The sequence below is a fragment of the Callithrix jacchus genome, chromosome 5 (genome assembly GCF_049354715.1).
Source record: "Callithrix jacchus isolate 240 chromosome 5, calJac240_pri, whole genome shotgun sequence".
Taxonomy (NCBI): Eukaryota; Metazoa; Chordata; class Mammalia; order Primates; family Cebidae; genus Callithrix; species Callithrix jacchus.
The window spans coordinates 78,548,682-78,572,491 of NC_133506.1; the positions used below are offsets into that span (position 1 = coordinate 78,548,682).

Genomic DNA, 23,810 nt, shown 5'->3' on the forward strand with positions numbered 1-23,810 from the left:
ATTAGCTGGGTGTGATGGCGCATGCCTGTAATCCCAGCTACTCCAGAGGCTGAGGCAGGAGAATTGCTTGAACTTGGGAGGCGGAGGTTTCCGTGAGCCGAGATCGCACCATTGTACTCCAGCCTGGGCAACAAGAGTGGAACGCCTTCTCAAAAAAAGAAAAAGAAAAGAAAAAAGAAATAAGCATAGTTTTTATAAAGTTGAATTTACTTTAATGTCAGCATTCTAATTTTTTTTTTTTTTTTTCAGATGAGAATCATGACCCATTAAGGGTCCTTGGGCATAGGGATTTTCCTCAGAAAATGCATAATCAAATTGTGTGCCAATCAGAGTGATAGTAGCTAGGAGTTTGGCAATACTCTTAATAATTTATTTTTCACACAAAGGCACTTTTAGCTCCCCCCCACCTTTTTTTTTTTTTTTTTAACTATAGTATATTATCAGTTCATGACTGAAGAGTTCTGGAGCTCTAAATATTTTGGGTAGTGGTAAGTTTCTGTAGCTTTGTCTTTTACCTTTTTGGCGGCCTTAAAAGCTTTGTTTACTTTTAAAAAATTGCTGGGGCCAGGCACGGTGGCTCAAGCCTGTAATCCCAGCTCTTTGGGAGGCCGAGGCGGGTGGATCACGAGGTCAAGAGATCGAGACCATCCTGGTCAATAAGGTGAAACCCCGTCTCTACTAAAAATACAAAAATTAGCTGGGCATGGTGGTGCGCGCTAGTAGTCCCAGCTACTCGGGAGGCTGAGGTAGGAGAATTGCTTGAACCCAGAAGGCGGAGGTTGTGGTGAGCCGAGATCGTGCCATTGCACTCCAGTCTGGGTAACAACAGCGAAACTCCGTCTCAAAAAAAAAAAAATTGCTCAAGTTGGAAATGCTTGCATAGCAACAGGATATTTATTTAGAAGATTAGATGCTCCAGAGCTATTATGCTGGATTAGAGTACAGGTGGTGGGGGGTTTTGGTGGCACTGCACATCAGTGTGTTTGGAGGAAAAAAATGAGGCATCTTGGAGACTGATTTTTATAAGTAACCCTAATTGTTTCTTAAATTGGTAATAATAAAAAGGAAACTATGAAGAGGAAGAAGGATGTTTTGTGAGTCTTCTCAGAAATTTGGGAAAGATACTAAGTTTACTGATCTTTCAAGAAGTATCTGTAAATGATGATGTTTTGACTTTATTGGAGTGGAATATAGAAAAACAGGGAAAGTAAGGAGTGGGGGGAAGGTTAAGTCATTCTTCATTTAAAACTAAGAATTTAGAAAATTCAGCTGGTTAAATTTCTGATTCCCCATTTTATGTAGCAAAGGTTGGCAGCCAGTGACAAAAATTATATCATTTGAAATTTACTAAATTCAGCTGAGTCTGTCAGCAATTCTAAGAAACAAAAATGTCATTTACTGCTCTTGGAGGTTTATACAGTTTATATGTTTATATATATATATGTAATGAAGTTAGTTGAAAAATGAGACTTTTGTAGGATTACCCATAAGTCAGGCTAACATCCAATATTCATCACTATTTGTGGGGATCATGATAAATTGTCAATGGGAAGTCCATCTGCTTGGAAAAAAGTTTTTATACTGGTTAAAGTCCAGGAATTATGAAAGTGATATATTGGCAGAATGAGGATTCACTTATTCCTCTTATACCTTATGCTTATACCTTATACTATTCCAAAGGGAATGTTGCCTAATTGTCTTTGACCTTGGAAATGGTGGGAACATGAATTTGTCCTGAAAATGTTTTTTGTTGCTAGGAGAAAAAAGGTTTTAACGGCTGTTGTACCTTAAAATAATTTGGGGATGCTTAATGTGTGACATTTTTGATAAGAAAATAATTAAATAGTGACTTTCCCACATTGCAGAAAGTTTCCATTTACATGCCACTTGAACTTTACTACTAGCAACAAAGGGATGTTGACAGAACTTTCATAGTTGAACAGATACAGTGTAGAAATGATATGGAAGGTTTCCAGAGAGTATTCCCAACTGAATCACCAACTAAAGTGGTTTTCAATTTAGCTCATACATTCAGGGTGACGGTTTTCAAATAAGGTATAGTAAATATTTGGATTGTCACTACATGGTTTCATGAGTTCCAAATCTAGGCAAAAATGTCCAGTTAAAAGATGCACTAAGAAAAACTTGTGAGTTTCATCTTGGTGTTCATTTTCTCTGGGTAGAACTGCCAAACAAACATTAATCAGAAAGGAAAATCAAGTGCATACAAACATATTCACTCCCCTTTAGAGATGCTCTTACAAGGATAAGGAAACAGAGGCACAAATGTAACAGTTAACAAATCTGTATCTGTCTATATATGTTAGATAGATAAAGATATTACCAATGATAAGCAATGGGATCCTTAAAGATGAATTAAATCTAGAGCCTAGTCTGAAGGAGTATATGTTCCTTGAGAGATTGAGCATGCATAGGAGCTATGTGGTAGAAATAATAAGTAACGTTTAATGTGTGTCCAACCCTGCTCTAAGCACTTAATATTATTAACTCCTTTAATTCTCCCAACAACCTTATGAAGTAGGCCTAAGAGTATAGATGAGGAAACTGAAGCACAGGCTAAATAAAATTTCCAAAATCATACAGCTAAATGAGTGGCAGAACCGTGTTACTTTGGTCTGATGACAGTTTACGTGTTGTAAACCGTAATGTTTTGCTAATTCTTGAAAGTAGTTGGCACTTACAGGAATTATTTTCTAAATCAAATGGCTTTTGAGGAGTCTTCATTTGCACTCGGTTATGAGATCTGGACCTACCATTTATATCTTTGTAAGCCATTTATAAGGCTTATCAAGGTTATCCAGTAAGCATTACTGATCACTAAAGTAGAAAGATTCGTATTGCTATGAAGCTAGGAACACAGGGGATCTACCACTAGGGAAAAAATGTTTAGTGAAAACCCAGAACTCTGCTGGCCTAGACAGATGCAAGGAATAAATTGCTCTAGGATTCTCAGATGACTTGTGTGCCTGGATAAGCTGAAGAAGATTAGTAGGTCAGGAGAAGGTGGCACAACCATGAGCTCTGTGAGGACAGACCATATACGGACTGTCTTAAGAACAAACTGATGCTTTTAGCTAAATTTTTATGCACTTTGTTTTTGGCAGGGTTAGAAGAAAAAATACTGAAGGTGTGAAAACTTCTAATAGTAGAAAATTTCAAGCATATTCAAAAATCGAGTAGTATAATGAACTCCCGTGTACCCATTATATAGCATCAGCAATTATTAACATATTGCCAATCTTACTCCTCCCTCCACCTATCTCTACTGAAATATTTTAAAGCAAATTCTGATTATCATTATTTTATGCACATAAATGTCAGTTACATGTCTTCTAAGTGATGAGGACTCTTAAATACGTGACCTCGATACAATTGTCTTACCATTAAATGAACAAAACAGTATTACTAGATAGCTACTCAGTGTTCACATTTCCCCAAAAGCCTTGTAAATACTTTATTTACAATTAATTTCTTCAAGTTGAGACCTCAGCAAAGTCTGTGCACACATTGGGTTTGGTTGATGTGTCTCTTAAGTTTCTTTAACTCTATGGTAGTTCCCTCTTCTCTCTTTCCCTTACCATTAAATTGTTTTTTTTAAAAAAAGATTAATTTATTTTGTAGCATTTTATACATTTTGAATTTGGCTGATTGTATCCTTTTAGTGTTTAACATGTTTCTTCATGCCCTGTTATTTACCTTTAACTGGTTTGTGGAAACTTGATCAGATTTTTGTTGAGAACACTTACTTTATAGATGGTGGTGTGTGCTTCTTGTTGTATCACATGAGGAGGCGTGTGATTACTTATTGTAGCTCTTGTTAAGATCGACCACCTAAGTGGGCTTAGGTGCTGCCAATGTGATCCATATAGTGTAAAGTTCTCCATCAGCCTTTCATGTGGTAGTTCTGGCCCATTAAATTTGTCTACATTAGTTATTTCCTTAGGAATAGGTTACCTCTCATTTTCAGACATTTGTGGGCTTTGGAGATAGTAGTTGTATCCAGTTGTATCCAGTTTGTGTTTGGGGAATACCACTAAACGCAAATTGTAGTTAAGCCTTGGTCATCTTTGACTTAACTATGCCAGTACTGAAGGATATGAAAGTGTATTTATATGCACACTTATGATATATATACATTTATTGGGATGTTCGGTATTTCGATAGAATAAAAACTGAATACGTGTCCTTTGTACCTTGGAACATGAGTTGACCCATTCATTAGGGCCTGTTAATCTTTGCAGTTAATCAAAAGCCATGTCAAGTAATAAGACATTTTTGGGTGAAGTTGAGGAGCCAGTGGTTAGGCAAATTAAGGTAAATTTGGCAGTGGTTAGTCCTGCCAAATTAAGATCAATCCCACATGAGAGTCTAGCTTTTAAAATTTGTATTCAGTGCTTAGAATGCTCAGATCCTGCAGGGCATTGCCTTCCCAGTACTTGGAAATCAGATTTATACATCAGAAGTCAGTTTGGTGAGGATTAGAAGTGAATAACAGTTCTTATCCAAAATTTAATAATAAAAATCTGATGACCTACTTGTGTTCCAATTAGTGGTCACCTTTTTAGTGACCAGTATATTGTTGTCTAGTTGGTATCATTCACCGTTTAGCAGTAATAATTTCTTAACCAGCTTTCCTTTTTTTCTTATACCTATTCCGTCATCTAACTAAATAAAGTCTCTCTCTCGTAATGTTTTACAACTGATTGCTCTTTTGATTTTCTTTTTGGGTCTTTGTAAGTAACAAATTAGAGCATTTTAGTCAGGATTCTGTCGTGTACTTTATACATGTGAAGTAGATAGAATACACCCTATCTTCTGTGAGTGCCGTTCACTCTCTCGATTATTTTTAATTTAGTCCAACCTTTTAAAACTTTCAATTTGTAGAATACATTTATGGGCAGCAAGTAATTTTTAATTGTGTCAACTAGGGAATAAAAGTGTTATTCACAGGCTAATGTTTTTGAAATTGGTAGTTATCATTTAATGAGGTCAAACGAAGCCATTTGGATGGGAAGAGGAGTATAATAATGCTGGTTATTACAGTATTACCTTTGTGTGGAAGATGCCTGCTCATTTTCTACCTCAGTTATTTGCTTTTGTGGTGACATAGTTGGATTTTAATTTAAATTTCACTGTGAATTGTTACCTAACATTTCTTAAAAATGATTATATAGTGTAATGTAGCATTGAAATGGAAAGTTGGTGGAGTATACAAAAGATCGTCACATGTCTTATGACTCATGGCAGTTAAAAATGCCACATATCTCTTTCAAAGCCAGAAGATGCCTGACTAATTTTTGTGTCATGAAGTTCTATTGTTAGGAACATTTTTCTTTTTCTTTTTCTTTTGCTTTTTGAGACAGAATCTCACTCTGTCACCCAAACAGGAGTTCAGTGGTGCAATCTTGGCTCACTGCAACCTCTGCCTCCTGGGTTCAAGCAATTCTCCTGTCTCAGTCTCCAGAGTAGCTGGGATTACAGCCACCTGCCACCATACCCAGCTAATTTTTTTGTATTTTTAGTAGAGACGGGGTTTTGCCATGTTGGCCAGGCTGGTCTTGAACTCCTGACTTAAGGTGATCCTCTCACTTTGGCCTTCCAAAGTGCTGGGATTACAGGCGTGAACCACTGTGCCTGGCTGTTAGGAGCATTTTTCTACTAAAAGCTTCTGGTAACTTTTTCAGAGAACCTCCATAACATCTAGTTATACATATTTTGATTAATGAGGAAAGAAAAGAAACAAATTAGACCCATCAGGAAATACAGATAAAACACCCTATTGTGTCTCTTAGTGAAACTATTTTTCCTAAAGATGTTAAATCAAAAACTTGAGCTCTGATTCCTTATTTATTGAAGAAATATTTGAGTTCCTATTAGATGACAGGTGCTGTTATGAAAGCAACTGAGTTGTCAGATTCATTGGAATGTTTTATCGGATTTCCAGTAGTCAGAAGTCATGCAGATTGAGTCTGGGCACAGTGGCACACACCTGTAATCCCAGCACTTTGGGAGGCTGAGGCAGATGGGTCACTTGAGGTCAGGAGTTTGAGATCAGCCTGCACAACGTGGTGAAACCCTGTCTCTACTTAAAATTCAAAACTTAGCTGGGTGTGGTGGTGGGCGCCTGTAGTCCCTGCTACTTGGGAGACTGAGGCAGGAGAACTGCATGCACCTGGGAGGTGGAGGTTGCAGTGAGCTGTGATCGTGCCATTGCACTCCAGCCTGGGCAACAAGAACAAAACTCTGTCTCAAAAAAAAAAAAAAAAAAAAAAAGACACCATGTAACAGGTTATCTGAAGGTTATCTAAATGGTCTTAATTAAAATATAAACAAAATTATGTGTATGACTTAAGTATTCTTTTGCCTTTCTGGATTCCTAAGGACACATCATAGTGAAAAACAGAGTTATTACAGGTAAAGTATAATATGGTGGCGTGACTTGTTTGCTTTGAGAATAAAGTAATTGGTCACTTGGATAAGGTAGTCAGATGTGCCTTGGAGAGTGGAGAGAAGTCAGCTTGGAATAAAAAATTAACTGTGAACCTGGGCAACATGGTGAAACCTCTTCTCTACAAAAAATACAGAAATTAGCTAGGCATGTGGCCCGTAATCCCAGTTACCCGGGAGGCTGAGGTGGGAGTATCGCTTAAGCTCTGGTGGTGGAAGCTGCAATGAGACGTGATCATGCCACTGCACTCCAGCCTGGGCAACAGAGTGAGACCTTGTGTCAAAAAACAGACAAACAAGGGCTGGGCGCGGTGACTCAAGCCTGTAATCCCAGCACTTTGGGAGGCCGAGGCGGGTGGATCATGAGGTCAACAGATCAAGACCATCCTGGTCAACATGGTGAAACCCCGTTTCTACTAAAAATACATAAAATTAACTGGGCATGGTGGTGCGTGCCTGTAATCCCGGCTACTTGGGAGGCTGAGGCAGGAGAATTGCCTGAACCCAAGAGGTGGAGGTTGTGGTGAGCCGAGATCATGCCATTGCACTCCAGCCTGGGTAACAAGAGCGAAACTCCGTCTCAAAAGAAACAAAAAAACAAACAAAAAACTGTGATTCATAGTGGAGTCTAAAGGAAGGAAGGTAGACTCTCTGTCTGACTTTGCTGAGCTAGGATAATGTGGACATACATACATGCTCCTTTTTTGCTTTAAGAGGATGTTCTTGAAAGGAGTCTGCTAGGTATTTGAAGGACATCTGGCTTGATAATCTGTGATAATATTTTCACATCAGTTGGTAAATCAACTTTGATATGTGATGGAGAAAATTATATTCATAAACCATATCTTCCTATTTTATCCCTAATTCACTTGGAATTATTTTAATTGTTTTTAGGCTTGTTTATATATTTGGGTCTTATAAAAATCAATTACAAATATTAATGGAAATAAAGAAATTTTTATTTCATATTTCCAATATCGACACCTTCGGGTGTTTTCTGACACCAGGCAGTTCTCCAATTCTCTGAAAACAACTGTGTATCCAACAATTGAATTCATTTCTGACACTATGTATCTGTAGTTAGCTTCAGCTCCCACAAGTTAAAGGACTCAGTGCTTCAAGATTCTCCCCATTTAAGATGCTAGTCACAAATGGAGTGTTCAGGATACTCGTACTCCTGCTTGGATGACTACAAATTTGGGGATTCCCATTATCAAACTTGACCATACCTTCCATTAAGTTTGGTAATTTGCTAGAATGTCTTACAGAACTCAGGAAAGAACTTTACTTATGGTTACTGGCTTATTATAAAGGTTACAGCTCATGTACAGCTAAAATGGAAGAGATAGGACATTGCATAGGGCAAGGAATTAGGAGTGAGGGGACAGTGAGGTAGCACAGAGGCTCTGTGACCTCTCAAGGCACACTGTCCTTGATTCGTTTACCAATCTGGAAGCTCCCCAAACTCTTGTTCAGGGGATTTTATGGAGGTTTTATTAGGTATGCATGATTGATTGTACCATTGGCCATTGGTGATTCAACTCAGTCTCTAGTCCTTTTTCCCTTCCTGGAGTTGTATATATGGGGATGTGGAAGCTGAAAGGTTTAACCCTCTGATCACTTGTTTTTTTCTGGTGACCAGACCCTATCCTGAAGTTATATAGGGGCCTTCTGAGAGTTACCAGACTCTTGCACAAACTCAGGTATTGTTGAAAGGGCCACATTATCGTTAACAAAAGACACTCCTATCACTCAGGAAATGCTAAGGTTTTTAGGATCTCTGTGTCCCAAACCTGGGACAAAGGCAAAATCCAATTATGTTTTTCAGTACACTACAGGCACTTCTGTAGCAAAACTACCTTGCACACAATTGGCTCACAGCTTTATCTGGAAAGGAGTGGGAACCCAATAATGTTTTATCTATTGGATGGCTGATTTTTCTGTTGTGTAAAGGATGAACGTGGTATGTTTCCTGGGAACTAATGCCTGTACTCATGCTATGAAGTTGACTGTGTCTTATAGCATTCTTTATTCTAATCTACTTGCTAATGAAGTTTATATAGAATTGAAGTCCAGAAGAGTTAATTACTTATGACTTATGACCAGTCTGGCTTTCTTGTATAGTTAATATCATTATTACTTAAAATATTATAAACTTGCCAAGAAGGAGAAGTCAGACCTGATTGTTTTGATATAAGGAAAAAACTAAACCTTTTTTTTTTTGAGACGCAGTTTCACTCTTGTCACCCAGGCTAGAGTGCTATGGTGTGACCTCGGCTCACTGCAACCTCCACCTCCTGGGTTCAGACGATTCTCCTGCTTCAGCCTCACAAGTAGCTGGGATTACAGGCATGTGCCACCATGCCTGGGTAATTTTTGTATTTTTAATAGAGATGGGGTTTCACCATGTTGACCAGGTTGGTCTTGAACTCCTGACCTTAGCTCAGCCTCTCAAAGTGCTGGAATTACAGGTGTGAGCCACCACATCTGTCTGTATCATTGTCCTTGAGTCAAGAACAGCCTTGTATTTCTTTCATTGTGTTGTACACTTTTTTTTCATCATATTATACATATATAAAAAAGGTTTGGATGCATGATTGAAAAAATATTGATGGTATGGTTGTAAAATATGAGTTTTTGTTTCACTTATGGGTGATGAAAAGTTGTTATAACAGCGTGATGATAGGATGTTATGGCATTTACCAAGCAGAAAAAATAAATGTGATGTAAGACTAAGACCTGTGGGCACTTGGTTCCTTGCTAGGATTCAAGCAAGCTATTCTTCAGAGAGTATCTGATATGTGCCTCTGTCTCTACAGTGAAGTCAAACTAGAAACCACTCTGTGGGCTCTGGGATATACGTGGAAATCAGAACAAGCCTTTTGACTTTTCTTGACATAGCTTTCGTAAGTTTGCATATTATGTTCCTTGTTCATTTGTAAAATCATTACCAAAAAAATAAGCATCAGTTATGTGGATGGTTTTCCAAAAATCCAACTATCTTGTTCTTGGTACGTTGTGAGACAGTGACTTAAAACTTTGGGGTGCTTGTGAGGAGCTTAATTAGAATATTGAGTTTGATGAGGCAGAGGTTATCAAAATGCCTATATATTATAAAGTAATAGAACACTGTTGACTCTTCTACGTAGAAAGTTTTGTTGGGGTTGATCAGTTTGAGTTTGTGTCTCACTTGTCTTATTGGGATTTCTGTTGATATGTTCACAAGTTCGAGGCTTAAAAACACAAAGGCCCTGTGGTTATGCCAGTGTTTTAGGCATCACATGGATTTAAAGTGGTCTGAGCACCTGGATAAAATGCTGAGTACCTTTACTGACTCTTGCTATGCTATAAATGTTACCTCTTCCCGGCTAGAACTCTCAGCACTGTGTATAGCAATAGTGCTTCTATGTGAATGGAATTAATGCAGGTATATAGCAGATCAGGCTGTTCTTATTAAGGACTGTGAAAGATGATGGTATAAGAGAACTCTTTAAATGAGCTAGGGACAAATTAAGGATTCAGAAAACTATTAACACATTCTCTTCTCCCCTAAACCAAAGGTGGACATGAGTTAACAGTAATGGCTGTTTCTTTTTGAGTATCCATTTGGAACTGTCTCAGGGTGGTGTGTAATTGTGGAATTCCAACTCTTAGGTTCCCATGAACTCTACTTGCAAAATCATTGGAACACGGAATTGGGGGTTGGGTGTTATTTCGGATAAGCTTCTCATATTTTGTTGGCGATTAAAATTTAGCAACATTTAAAACTATGGTAGGGGCTTGGATTAGCTGGCTCCCTGGGTAATTTTTATGGTGTTGGACTAATATTGAGTTGGCCAGAGAGATTTTTCAGTTTAGCCTGTGGAATTACGTATTTGCTTGTTGGTAGTAGATGTCTGGCTCAGAGTCTGATAGAAGGTGATGCTGTTACTGGCTTTAAGTGATAGCTCAAAGGTGTGGCTGGCTGTAGAATCCCATAATGATGGCACTGTGCGTAATTGATGTGAAATAACTGGAGATCAGAGAGGGGCTATTATAATCAATGGTACTGGTAGTTGGTTGAATCTGTGAATGATGAATCAATTATCATTGATTTAAAAGGAATTTAAGGTGTTTTGGGAGCTGCATTCCATGAAACTCCATAAACCCCTTATTTTATTGTAACTGAAATGAGTTAAATTTTTTTTTCCTTGTTAGATGGACACCTTGGAAGCAAGTTTGGGGCTTTTAATCCTTCAAACTCTCCCTCAAGACTTTTATTAACCAAACAAGGACCTTATAGTAAGAAGTAGTCTACAAGTAGAATGCTTCTTTTGCTTTTGTTTAGTGTTCTAAGAATCTCATAGGAGCTATTAAGCCTTTTGTTACCAAAGCAGTACCCTTTCAGGAACTGATAAGACGAATAACACAATCCTTGGTATTCTGGGTTAAAAATTTCTTTTTCTATCCAAGGAAAGGACTATGAATCTTTTGTCAGAGATCAGAAATGCTGAGGGTGAACTATTATGTTTTTTTCCTTGGCTTCAGAGCTTCTGAGGCCCAAGTGTGTCAGATGGGGAAAATGTTTACTATTTAGGAAGCATGGCTGTTAGTAATCTACTTCCATCCTAGTTCAGGACTTTGCCATCATAAATATAGACAATTATCATAATCGATAATAAAGCTTCGAAGAAATGAGTGACTAGCTCGCTCTGTTATGCATAGTAATGCCTTTACTTCTCACAGTGCACTTCTGGGGAAGGTAATAATAATCCCGTTTGGCAGATATGGTACTGAAACAGAGAGGTGAAGTCATTTGCCCAAGAGATATTCTATAGCTAGTAAGTAACAGAGTTGAGTTTCAAAACTAGGCCAATTGGCACTGCTAGTCTATATTGCTTTTTCTGGTTTCTAATTTAGTACAATTAGGAAGGATCCTGGCTTAGGTTAGGAATAGGATTTTTATGGGAAAGTGGTTTTAAACAAATCTACAAAGCAAGATGAATTCTTTGTTGCTAATATATTTTGTTGGTTTAAATGTGATTAGGCAAACATTCTCTACTTCTCTAGAGAATTTAATTACTTTCTCAATTAGGTTTTAATATGTACTTATAACTAATATCATAGTAGTTACCACTTTTCATGTCTACTGTTTGCTAAATCTTATAGCATATTTAAGGTATATTAATTCTTATTACAGCAGTGCTGCCAAGTAGGGAACTGTTTTTACCCTGGTTTCACAGATACGTAGTGTACTGGACCACAGAAATATTCCTGTTTTTATCTTTATTAGTATTTCAGTGGTGATCATTAGCCATCTAGCAAAAGAATATTTTTCCTATCCTTACCCTTTAACATCCTTGAATTACATTTCTTTGTTTTTCTTTTTTTTTTTTTTTTTTTGAGACAGCATCTCACTGTGTTGCCCAGGCTGTTTTTGAACTCCTAGGCTCAAACAATCCTTTTGCCTCAGCCTCCCAACGTGCTGGGATTACAGGTGTGAGTCATCATGTCTGGCCTCACATTTCTTTTTATTTTTTTGGCAGAGTGTGCCCAACAAAACAGTCTTTGTGAAGGGGTCAGCTACCTTATCTATTTTTTGTCTCCACTGCCTGGCATAGTCACTTGTTTGTAATTGTGGTATTTCTGCACTTGTGGTTGTGTAAAGTATTACATTGGGCTTTCTAAAAATCCATTTTACATACAAAAGTGTAAAATGTGCTAAAATTTGCTGTTGGGATATTTACTTGATTTCTCTTTTTTTCTTTTGAGATGGAGTCTTGCTCTGTCGCCTAGCCTAGAGTGCAGTGGTGCGATCTCGGCTCACTGCAACCTCTGCCTCCTAGGTTCAAGCAATTCTCCTGCCTCAGCCTCCTGAGTAGCTGCAATTATAGGCACCCACCAGTGCGCCCGGCTAATTGGATATTTACTTGATTTCTTAAACTCCGAACTATCCAGTTTCTAAAATGCTTAGCTGTGTGGATGAATAACATTGCTTTATTGATGAGAGTTCTAAGTTCTGAGTGAGGTTTTATGAATTTTTTAGTAATTGCTCACTCTTAATCAAAGGTTGCCAGCAGGAGACAGGGGCAATATAATATTAGCTGATAGCAGCTCATGTAATACATGGATGTATGGAATACCTGGTATTGCAAGGCTAACATCTCTGTTTCTTTTTTGAGATGCGGTTTCGCTGTTGTCATTCAGGCTGGAGTACAATGGTGTGATCTCAGCTCTCTGCAACCTCTGCCTCTTGGGTTCAAGCGATTCTACTGCCTCAGCTTCCCAAGTAGCTGGGATTACAGGCATCTGCCACCATCCCAGCTAATTTTTGTATTTTTAGTAGAGATGGTTTCACCATGTTGGTCAGGCTGGTCTTAAACTCCTGACCTTAAGTGATCTGTCCACCTTGACCTCCCAGAGTGCTGGGATTTCAGGCATGAGCCACAATGTCCCACCCAACATCTCTTTTGAGCTTCTGAAATATTAGGTCTCTCATTAACTATAGTAATTTAGGGAGGAAAGAGAATGAAAGTAAGTTATTTTCTACCACTTTATTTCCTCATTTCTGAAATTGTTTGACTATAAAGTTGCACAGTTGGAATTTTGTGTTAACTCATTTCATAACCAGCGATTACAGATAATTAAAAAGGTATTCTAGGTAATCGTTCTGTTTTGAAAATGAGGTACTAATAGTGAGAGCCAAGGGAGAAGTGAGAATTTAAATGACAATTCCCCTCTGTAATGGAATGTTCTGAATACTTGTAGGTCAAATACCAATATCCTTAAAGGTATTCTACGATTGACTTGTACACTGGGATTCCAGTTTTCTCTTTTTTGTGTCATTGGTTCTAGGGAATACCCTGTGGTGTCAGTGGGTGGGTGTTCCCTAAAATGGATTGCTTCAGATTGCATTTTAATAATTTATTCCTGGCTCCTTTCGCAGGTGAGTAGTGGCTTAAAAGAGCAGCTATTTAATTTTCATGATTCCTTTCATTAGTTGTTTGGTGGTTCTGTCTCACCTGAGCTCGCTTATATGTATTTAGTAGGTCTGTTAGGATGACTGGGACTGCTGGGCCTTTTGTTCCATGTGGTCTTTCATCAGGGAGGCTAGACTGAGCTGCCTCACATTTAAACTCAGGGTGGCTTTCCAGGAGGGCGAAAGTGGAAGCTGCAAGGCCTCATAAAGGGCTTAGATTTGGAAGTCATACAGTATTCCGTCTGCAATAGTATTGTGCTTAAATCAAGCCCCAAGGCCAGCTCAAATTCTAAAGGTAGGGAAATAGACTTCACTTATTTATGGAAGGAGCAGCAAAGTCCCTTTGCAGCTGGGTATGGACTCAGGGAGCTATGATTCCTTGGTGGTTATTTTTCTGTGTACCAAATAACCACAGTGAACTCAGTATATCAAAAAAGCTATACACTAGAGGTAGCTACTATAGATTTTTTCATTGATCTTTATTGCCATGGACGATAAAGTACTTTGCTGTTACTACAGCAGATGTTAAAGAAGGGCTGTCGAATATGGTGATATCAGTGATGAAGATGCCGGGACTGGCTAAGATGTTTTAGAGATGGTCGCCATTCATACAGGCTGGATGGGAGGATTCTAGTTCTTCTAGTTCTCTTTCTCTGACCACACAGGTAACAGAATCTTGCTTTCCTATGATATAATGAAACAAAACAAGCCCATTAGATTTGGGTGGCAGTGGGGGGGAGTCAGTGAAATATTGATAAGAAAAACAATCTAATAATTCTAATTCAATAAATATTTGTTGAACTGCTATTTTGTCTGAGGTACTGTTGTTATAGGTGATTTGCAGAGTTCAGAGGTAAATCAAGATAATTAAAAATTTAAAGCAGAAAATAGTTTGATGGGAACAGACTTGAGGATGAGAGAGGATGGACGGTAAAATGAGCCCAGTGTAAACAGTGTTTCTCTCTGAAGGAAAGACTGATGTTTTTGGAAACTAAGTAATGCTGGCTCTTAATACAGGAACCTTTGGCTCATGTGTAGAAGGTGAAGGAGAGATCCTTTTGGTAACCTAGATTGCAGAGGTTCCATATATATATATATATATTTTTTGAGACGGAGTTTCGCTCTTGTTACCCAGGCTGGAGTGCAATGGTGCGATCTCGGCTTACCGCAACCTCTGCCACCTGGGTTCAGGCAATTCTCCTGCCTCAGCCTCCTGAGTAGCTGGGATTACAGGCACGTGCCACCATGCCCAGCTAATTTTTTGTATTTTTAGTAGAGACGGGGTTTCACCATGTTGACCAGGATGATCTCGATCTGTTGACCTCATGATCCACCTGCCTCAACCTCCCAAAGTTCTGGGATTACAGGCTTGAGGCACCGCGCCTGGCCTGGTTCCATAGATTTTGTATTGAGGAGTGGACTCTCAACTGCCCCTGTTGGGGTTTTTGGCCAACATTGAACCAAACTAGATGCTCAGCTTAGCTGGTTGTGGAAAGTGATGTTAAAGGTTTGTATTAGTTGAGAAGTTAGTGGAGGGAGAGTATTCAGGGCTCTTTATCATCTTGTTTTTAAAGCTAAATAAAGCTGGAAGGTGTCTTCTCTCCAACTTCAATATTCTGTGAGTCAGTGAGTTGCTCACAATTAGACAAAGGATATTCCCAGGCCTCAACGAATGTGGATACACTTGACTAAATCCCTGTCTTCAGAATTACGGTTCTTAATATTCTTGATGATTCCATGCTTAGGAGTGCTTTCCTCATGAGAAGTTTGAGGAAGGCACTGTATGCAGAAGCTGTGAAAAGCTTGTTTGAATGGTGCTGGCTGTTAAGGCAGAGTTTTGAAACCAGAATTTCGAGGATGATTCTGACAGATTGTTCCCCACAGCTTTGGAATGACTGAGTGGGGACAGGACTGCTCAATGCCTAGGCCAGCCCCTGGGCCAGATGCAGTCCTAATTTTCCCAAAGTGTTGAACAAATGTTCTCATTTTCTAAAAAAGCCATGGCATGATAAAAGGTAGGCAATATTGCCCTGAGGGTTAGAACAGTGCTTTGGAAGTGTCATGAGAACAGGTACCATTTTCCTAAGCCATAGTTCTTAGTTGCAAACAACAGATTTACTTCAGCCAGTAACCATATAGACTTCAGTTGTCTGGGGCTGTCCATGTCAACTTTATTCTCAAATCAATAAACATTTGAAAGTGTTTTCTGTATCAGGCACAGATCTAAGATTTTAGGTATACAAAGAATCTCTCACAGGAAACCGCTTCTGTATAAATATTTTAGGATGTTTGATGCCTCGTTTCTCTCTTGCTATAGTTAAAGGGACGATGTTTATCTGTGTTGACTGGTTAAAAACTGATTATATGACAGTCCCACCAAAGGGATAATTATAATCACAAATTCATAATCTTTTTGATCAGTTATTTTAAACCTTATACAAATATTTTAATCTTTGTTAGCATCTAAAAATATTCATAGGCCATTATAGTATCACTTCCCTCTGTGAAAGTTGTTTCAGGCTTTTGAAAAAATTCATATTGTCCTATTTGTTTAATTTTTGGTAATTAAACATATCTGAATGCATGGTGACAGATTGCTTTTCAGTTTTGATTTTTTTTTTTTTGAGGGTCCTTTGAGAAGGAAGTAAAGGAGAGAAGGACCCAGCCCCAGTAGAGGCTCTGGTACTTAGAGAAAGTGAATGGGAGAGGAGAAGATGCTTTTTTTTTTTTTTTTTTTAAAAAAAAAAAGCTCATGCCTCCAGATAGGTAGAAACAGCCTCCCTTGAGTATTATAAGAGCTATTTTCTATTTTTCTTGAATATCACCTTCAGTTGACGTTTTGGGGACTTCCTTTTCTTCCTCAAAACTGCCTTTCAGGTTTATCTTAAACAGATCATTTGAAGAGGTGGGGTACACAGATGACACCCAGCAATGTAACTTGATCATATGCTAAACTCCTGGTTTAGTCACTGGTTTTAGGCTCTGAGTGATCTTTGCTTGGAAAGACTTAGAAACTTACAGAATTATTTAGTGTATTTTGTTAGTAAATGATCAGAATATACATTTGGGCTTTCTCAAGATAATTGCAGATGTCTCTGAAATATAGAGTGTTATAAAATCTGATTTATGTAACTTAAATCACATTCTGTTAATCATGATGTACATTTATGAAGTTAATGGCCTTTAAAGCTTTCAATTTAGTTTTTATTTAAATGTGAATGCAGTGCTGAAAAAGAATCTCTGTGTTAATATTTATGCTCAAGAAAATAGTTTGAGTAAGTTTTAATTGTAATATATTTTATTGTTTATCTGGTAAAGTTAGCTGCTATTCTGTTAAATTGGGCTTTTGAAGAAAGGGCCAATTTTAGTCTTTTTCTTTGAATGGTTTTCACAATAGTTCTTTGTTCTGTCCTTGTCTTGCATTTTATGTTAGTCTTATATTCGTTTTTCTCCACATGGAGATAGATGTGCCAGATGGTTTCAATCACAAACTACATGACATATGCTCAGTTTTTGATCTGGGGAGTTTGTAAAGATTGAGTTTGTTCAAATTATGATAGCAGAGTTCCTTAACTTAATCTTTTCTGGAAACGATTTGCCATATTAAGGTAATTCATAGGTTCAGGTTCTAGAGATTAGGAGCTTAATATCTTTGGAGACCACCCATTCAGCCTACTACAGTCTGCCTTCTGGCCCCCAAATATTCATATCCTTCCCATGTGCAAAATAGATTTACCCTACCCAGTGTCTCCAGAATTTTGACTCATTTTAGTATCAACTTAAATGTAAATCTCACCTAAATATTATCAGCTCAAAAATCCCAAATCTTATTATCAAAATCATTTAAATCAGTCATGGGTGAAACTCCTATCATCCATTCTGGCACAAAATTCTCCTCTATTTGTGGACCTAGAAACTAGAAGACAAGTTATCTGCTTCCAAAACACCATGGTGGGATAGGCATTGGATAACAGTTACAGACATTACAATTTATGTAATGGGAGAAAATGGAAGGAGGGGATCAGTAATCCCAAGCAATTTCAAAATCCAGCAGGGAAAATTCCTTTTGGTTTCAAGACTGGGAATAATCCTCTGTCTTTAAATATTTTCTAAGACAAATTTTCAAGAAGTAAAAGAGCATATTTACTAAAAATAACTTTTTTGTCTATTGCTGAACCTCTCATAGAAAGTTGTATCAATTTATTTTTCTATCAGCAATTTATCTTATTAGTGATTCTTTGACCTAGCCATTCTGATCATCATGTTATCATTATGTATATATAATATAAAACCTTCAAACTTTGCCACTTTCACATGAACAAAATTTAAAATGTTTTTGGTGTCAGGATCTTTTTATATTTTTTCTCTTAATATGTCTTTATTGCTCATATTCTTGCCACATTTTTTTTCTATTCTTGATTTGTGTGATGTCTTTATATATTTAGAGCTACTGATTTTGGCATTGCAAGAATTTTCCCAAGTTTTAATTTTGTTTTTTGGTAATATACTGAGGGTTTTTTTTTTTTTTAAATGCAGTCATATCTGCAATTTTTCCTAATGTACCTCTTGCACATGTTGTTTGAATGTCCTTCCTCTACACTGTGTGGAAAAGTCATATTGTACTATCCTTATTTCTGAAAATGGATGTGTCTGGTCTTTGGGGGAATTCACATGATCTGGTAGGAAGGAGGCTCATCTTTGAAAGCTGATCTAGGAGCCATGGCAAGCCATCTAGGAGCCATGCCTGTGCTCTTGTCTCTTTGCCATTTTCTTCATTGTGTGGCTCTGTCAGAATTTCAAATCTCAAGTTTACATTTTGAACCCTCTATTAAATCGTCATCCACTGAGGTCAGAAAGTGTTTGGATTACAGAGATATTTTTTGAGTAGTTAGATAAATGTATAATAAACTCTGGAGAATGAGTGCAGGAAAAAGTGTCCCTAAGGTGAATGTGAAACCAAGATTTGCTGCAAATGCTTAAAAAATTCAGTTCTGTTACGAAGTATCCATGTAAGTCCTAAATAAATGATTCTGTAAGACTTATTGATATAGAAAGAAATGTCAGTGAGTAAAGCATTTTACAAACCAGTTTCATGGTCTGATTTCATTTGTAGTGAAAAAAAGACATGTCCATATCTATGTATAGAAAAAAGTCTGCAGGAGAAAGTAAACCGATTATTTTGAGGTACTTGGATTGATAAGTTTATGTCAAATTTTAACCCTATGTATTATATAGATGTATATATAAGATTTTTAATATGTTTTATCTTTTTTTCCATTTTCTGCTCTTCTATAATGGATGTTTCACTTGGGTAATACAAAATATTGGTACCCATTTCCTTCCTACCCTAGAGAAACTGCTTCACAGAAATAATGGTTTAGAAAAGTTGTGTTACTGACTTGAAGTTTACTCTGCCATGATGTTTTTAGTTCATTATGGTTGGGGAATTTTTCAGATTCTTCACTGTATTGTTTATATTAATTAAAATGAGGGAAAATTATACTTATTAAACTGAGGGCATTAAATAGACACTGAATAGATGGTAATATTTTTATTATTTTTCAGTATATCTGCCAAGATAAATAATTTCTATAGTAGTATTTTCATTTGCAAAAATATTAACTTTCCTGCACAATGGAAAGTTGGAAGCGATAAGCATTTTTATCTATAGTATCATAGCCGAGTGAATGATTCGTAGTTAGTAATAACTTTAGATAATTTTATTTTTTCTTAGTTCTGAGAAATTCCTTGTTGCCTTTCAAAATATTGTCCTATATTATCTGTTAAAGCAAGTTCTCCTGCCTTTTGGTGTGACTTTCTTATGCCCTCAGAATAGTTCCTGTTTTGTAGTACTTGAAACTTTTACTTTTTATTTGTTATTTCTCAGGTAAACGCAAAGCACTGAAGTTGAATTTTGCAAATCCACCTTTCAAATCTACAGCAAGGTTTACTCTGAATCCCAATCCTACAGGAGTTCAAAACCCACACATGTGAGTATTCTTGGTAATCAAATAAAAGGCTCAACTGAAGCAAAGGTGTTAAAGTTATTGTATATTATAAATTTTTCCAATTGAGGGAATGAAAGATATTTTCATTTTATATTTATTTTTCTCAGAATGCTATCAGTTTTATTAGACTGGTGTTGATAATTAGACTTCTTGTCAGAGCTCAGCCTAGAGTCCCACCCTTTTTACCTTCTCTGAAATATCAAATAGGGGCTATCTTGAGGAAGGAAACTTAGTACTTATTAATTACTCTCAATTTCAGCAGTGAGGAAACAATTCTTAAAAAAAACCTCCTTCCTTATTTCTTAGAATTTGTAGTGAAAGCTAGTACAAAACTAATTCTTTAACGTAGTCCATTTCTGTTACCATGGTTACTAGCTGAACCATATGTTTGAAGTCTAAGAAGAAAAGGATATAGCAGTAATCACCAAACTTATCAGATCTTTCTTGTTTAAAAGCCTTTTTGGACAAGGAGAAAGACAACCTGACTTAAATTAGAACTAGAAAGACATTCATCTATTTGTACTGTTTTCCCTCTGGAGTTTCTTTATGTATGTGGAATTCATGGAGAACAATTGTTTAAAAACAAGTAAACACAGGGTGGAAAAAAACTTTCTTCCAAAGGTTGAATTCAGGTTTTATTTTTTGTTTTGCTTTTAACTAATGCTTTGTAATAAACCTATAGGCAGCTAGGTTTCTCATGGTTTGTTTCTTCCCAGCAGGTATTTAAAATTTGAAAGGACATGGTAATAGATATTTTTACCTTATAATAGAATCTGTAGAGCTTGATTCCGGTAGGTAAAAATTTTAGACCCAGATTTGTTGGGAGTTCATTATTGTACAGATCAGTTGTTCTAGATTAGGAGTAGGTAACTACGAGCATTGATACTAGTCAGAGATAATTGTTTTATTACTTAGAACGGCATTATCTCCTCTGTCTTCCCAGCCCCTTCCAAGAGGTATCCTTTTGTACTTTTCCTCTGAGTTGTTCGCCATCAGTGACTAAAAACCATTGTTAGTTTCTGTTTAGAATGAGTACTTGGAATTGAAAAACATAACTTGTAGTTTGTGGGAGTTTTGAAATAAGGTGTCTCTTACCATTTATATGTTTTTTCTCCCACAATTTCCTTGAACTTTAATAATTATGCATGTGAATATAAAACTTGTTCATGGATTTAGGAAAATATAAGATAAAATATGCAACCTAATGACATTAAGATATGTCACAGGAACTGGTTTCAGATCTCCTTGGCATTTGATATTTCCTGGATGCAGGATCCTTTAAAAGATTTTTAAAAAATTGTAAGACTGTTCTTTTTTCTCAAAACCAACAGTTTAAATAAAATTCCAAGAAATGACAGTTGGCTATGGTAATTTTAGTTAGGCATAAGGTAATAATGGATTGAATGTCGAATGAGAGGTGCAGGAGGGGTAAATCATATTAGATAACCTACTTGACGAAATGTTTCCCAAAAGAACAAGATTTAACTGGATTTTGAAAGACAGGCAGGGAAGGGTAAGTGAAGGCAAGGGACAATGGCATTCTGGTGAGCATAAGTACAAGAGAAGTTTTGGGAACCATGTGTAGATCCGTTAATTGTAGCAGACATGTTATTTATAGATTACCTATTTCTGTCTCTCACTGGAAGCTTTTAGCATTTTCTCTTTATTCTTGATATTCTGTAAGTATATGAGGATAAGCCTCAAATTGCATCATCTTCCTGTGTATTAGATTAACCCTTTAAAAGACTCATGTTATCTCTTTTTCTGGGAAAATTGCTGCTGCTTTCCTTTTGATACGTCCCTTCATGTTTTTCCCATCATCTCCTCCTGAAACTTCTGTTACTAGGATGTTGGACTTCCTGTAGCCCCTGTATCTTAGAGTTTAAAAAAAACGTTTTCCATCTCCTTGTTTTCTTCCTCTATATTCTGGGAGATTTTCTTTATTTTCCAACCCCTCTATGGAATCTTGGCAATCAATTTTAATTTCCAAGCATTGATTGCAGCATTTTCTTAGTATTCTATTTTTAATTTATGAATACAAAATGGGGAATTTAAAAATTCTTTTCTGTTGTTTGAATTACCGATTTTCTCAAGGGTCAGTTTTTCTTTTACCTTTGTCTTTCTCCTTTATGTTAGTTTTTTTTTTTTACACCTCTTATAATTTTTTTTTCATGTCTTGTTCTTGATTGTCCCTTGAATGGAAGCTTTGGTTATGGATCATCAGCTGGTGGGCTTGCCTTTACTTTTCTATGAGTATTTTGAGAGCTAGCTCTTAGGCCAGGAATATTACAAATGCTAGAATTAGTAGAGCCAACATTTACCTTTGGAAGCCTGGTTCTCTCCAGATAAGTTTGTTTTCTTTAAAGATGTGCCACCTTTTTATTTTAGGGGAAGAGTAAAGAGGAAAAGTGGAAATGACTAGACCTTTGTTTTTTAGTGACAGGCTGGTCTTGAACTCCTGGACTCAAAGGATCCTCCTGCCTCAGCCTCCCAAAGTGTTGGGATTACAAGACATGAGCTACCACACCTGGCCTAGACCTTTCTTACAGAAACAAGTTTTATTAACTCTGGTTTCTAGGCCTTCATTTCTTCTGACTATGAATCCTCTCTGATCCAGGGTTCTATTGGAACCATGATTTATCTCTCATATTCGCTGCATTCCCTACTCCTACCATCTGTTATAGGTTATAGTTTTTTCTTTCTGTTTTTAAACTTTTATTACGGAAAATTGCATACCTACCCAAATGTAAAGTGGTAGATGAAATCTCTTTACTATCAATCAGCTTTATCAGCTTCAACAGTTAATAGTATGGCCAATATTGTTTTAGCTATTCCTCCAACCCCTTTGTTTTAACCAAACCTCAAATGTTATACCACATGTATAAATATTTTAGCATGCATTTCTAAAAGATAAGAGCTGCTTTTTAAAGACATAATCACAGTACTGTTGCTACATCTAGTAAAATAAATAATTATTTAGTATCATCAAATAAGCAGGTGACCTCATTAGGCTTTTTTTTTTTTCAGTTTGAAGTGAAATCTACACAAGGTTCTACATTCTATGCAGTTAGCTGATAAGTCTTTAAACTAGAGTTTCTTCTCTTGAAATTGATTAGTTTTTCCTTGTCATACATTTTTATCTACTCTAAGGCATTCAGAAATTTGTTTAATTCTTTTAATTTGTTCATTGCTTATTTTTTTTTTTAAAGGATTTTTTGGGCATTCTGGGAGGATGTGGAGACAACCTGAACAGGAAACTTTGATTTTTAATAATCATTGGTTAAAATTATAAATATTTGTAACAGAAAATACATATTATAATGGAGACTCTTGTACCCACTAACATTTGCCCCTTTACTTTTAAATAAAAGATTAAACTGGTTAGTCAAAGAGTACAAAGAAAGATCCTCGTATTTCAAAGGAAAAATATGTGGCTACCCTTTAAATTTTCCTCAGGTTTGGATTATACTAGACACTATAAGTCTTTTTGACTAGGGATATTCTTATAAATATGGCTGGTTTACGTTGAAATCATGTTGTGAATTTGACAAACAGAAGTAGTTATTCTACTCTTAAACATTCTGTGTATTTATAATGGTGAGTTATGGTTGAGTGCTGTCAGTGTACTGAATCATTTAGAATGTGTTCAGTACAATTGTTATTCTGAAAGAACAGCCCTTTTATCTTCACAAGCAAGAAGAGACACTAGCTTAAAAATTAACACTGAAAATACATGGTGATAAATGCAGATAACATTTTGGGGCTTAAGCGTTTTGGAACCACGTGTTTTAAGTTTAAAGGGCTCTCTTTTTTTTAAACCAAGAGAATCTCTAGGATCTCCCTTATCTTTATTTATTACATTGGAATAGACAGAGACTCAGTTGTGCTGTAGAACATATATAAGTAGTGTAAAGAGGTTTCAAAGTCCCTAGTTAATCACTAATATTCCTTATATTTCTTGCTGAGCCTTCTTAGTAGAACTGATCTTAAAACTTAGAATTTCTCACGCCTGTAATCCCAAGCACTTTGGGAGGCCGAGGCGGGTGGATCACGAGGTCAAGAGATCGAGACCATCCTGGTCAACATGGTGAAACCCCGTCTGTACTAAAAATACAAAACATTAGCTGGGCGTGGTGGCGCGTGCCTGTAATCCCAGCTACTCAGGAGGCTGAGGCAGGAGAATTGCCCGAACCCAGGAGGAGGAGGTTGCGGTGAGCCGAGATTGTGCCATTGCACTCCAGCCTGGGTAACAAGAGTGAAACTCAGTCTCAAAAAAAAAAAAAAACTTAGAATTTCTTCTTCTGTTGGTTAAATTGTGGAAACTTTGTCTTTTAAACGTTGTTGTCTTAGAGTTAATGGCAAGGCTGGGCACAGTT

The 23,810-nt window shown here is 36.9% G+C and overlaps 1 protein-coding gene across 3 annotated transcripts in view; it reads left to right on the forward strand.

Moving 5' to 3' along the window:
* MAP2K4 (mitogen-activated protein kinase kinase 4) overlaps positions 1–23,810 on the forward strand; it is a 124,673-nt gene that overhangs the window by 16,680 nt on the left and 84,183 nt on the right. For 2 of the 3 annotated variants that reach the window (XM_008996498.5, XM_002747899.7), the window contains one exon: positions 19,314–19,416. The exons of the other annotated variant lie outside the window; for it this stretch is intronic. In XM_008996498.5, the coding sequence (XP_008994746.1) occupies positions 19,314–19,416 (103 nt within the window). The remainder of the gene's footprint in view (positions 1–19,313; positions 19,417–23,810) is intronic. 3 annotated transcript variants of the gene reach the window in all.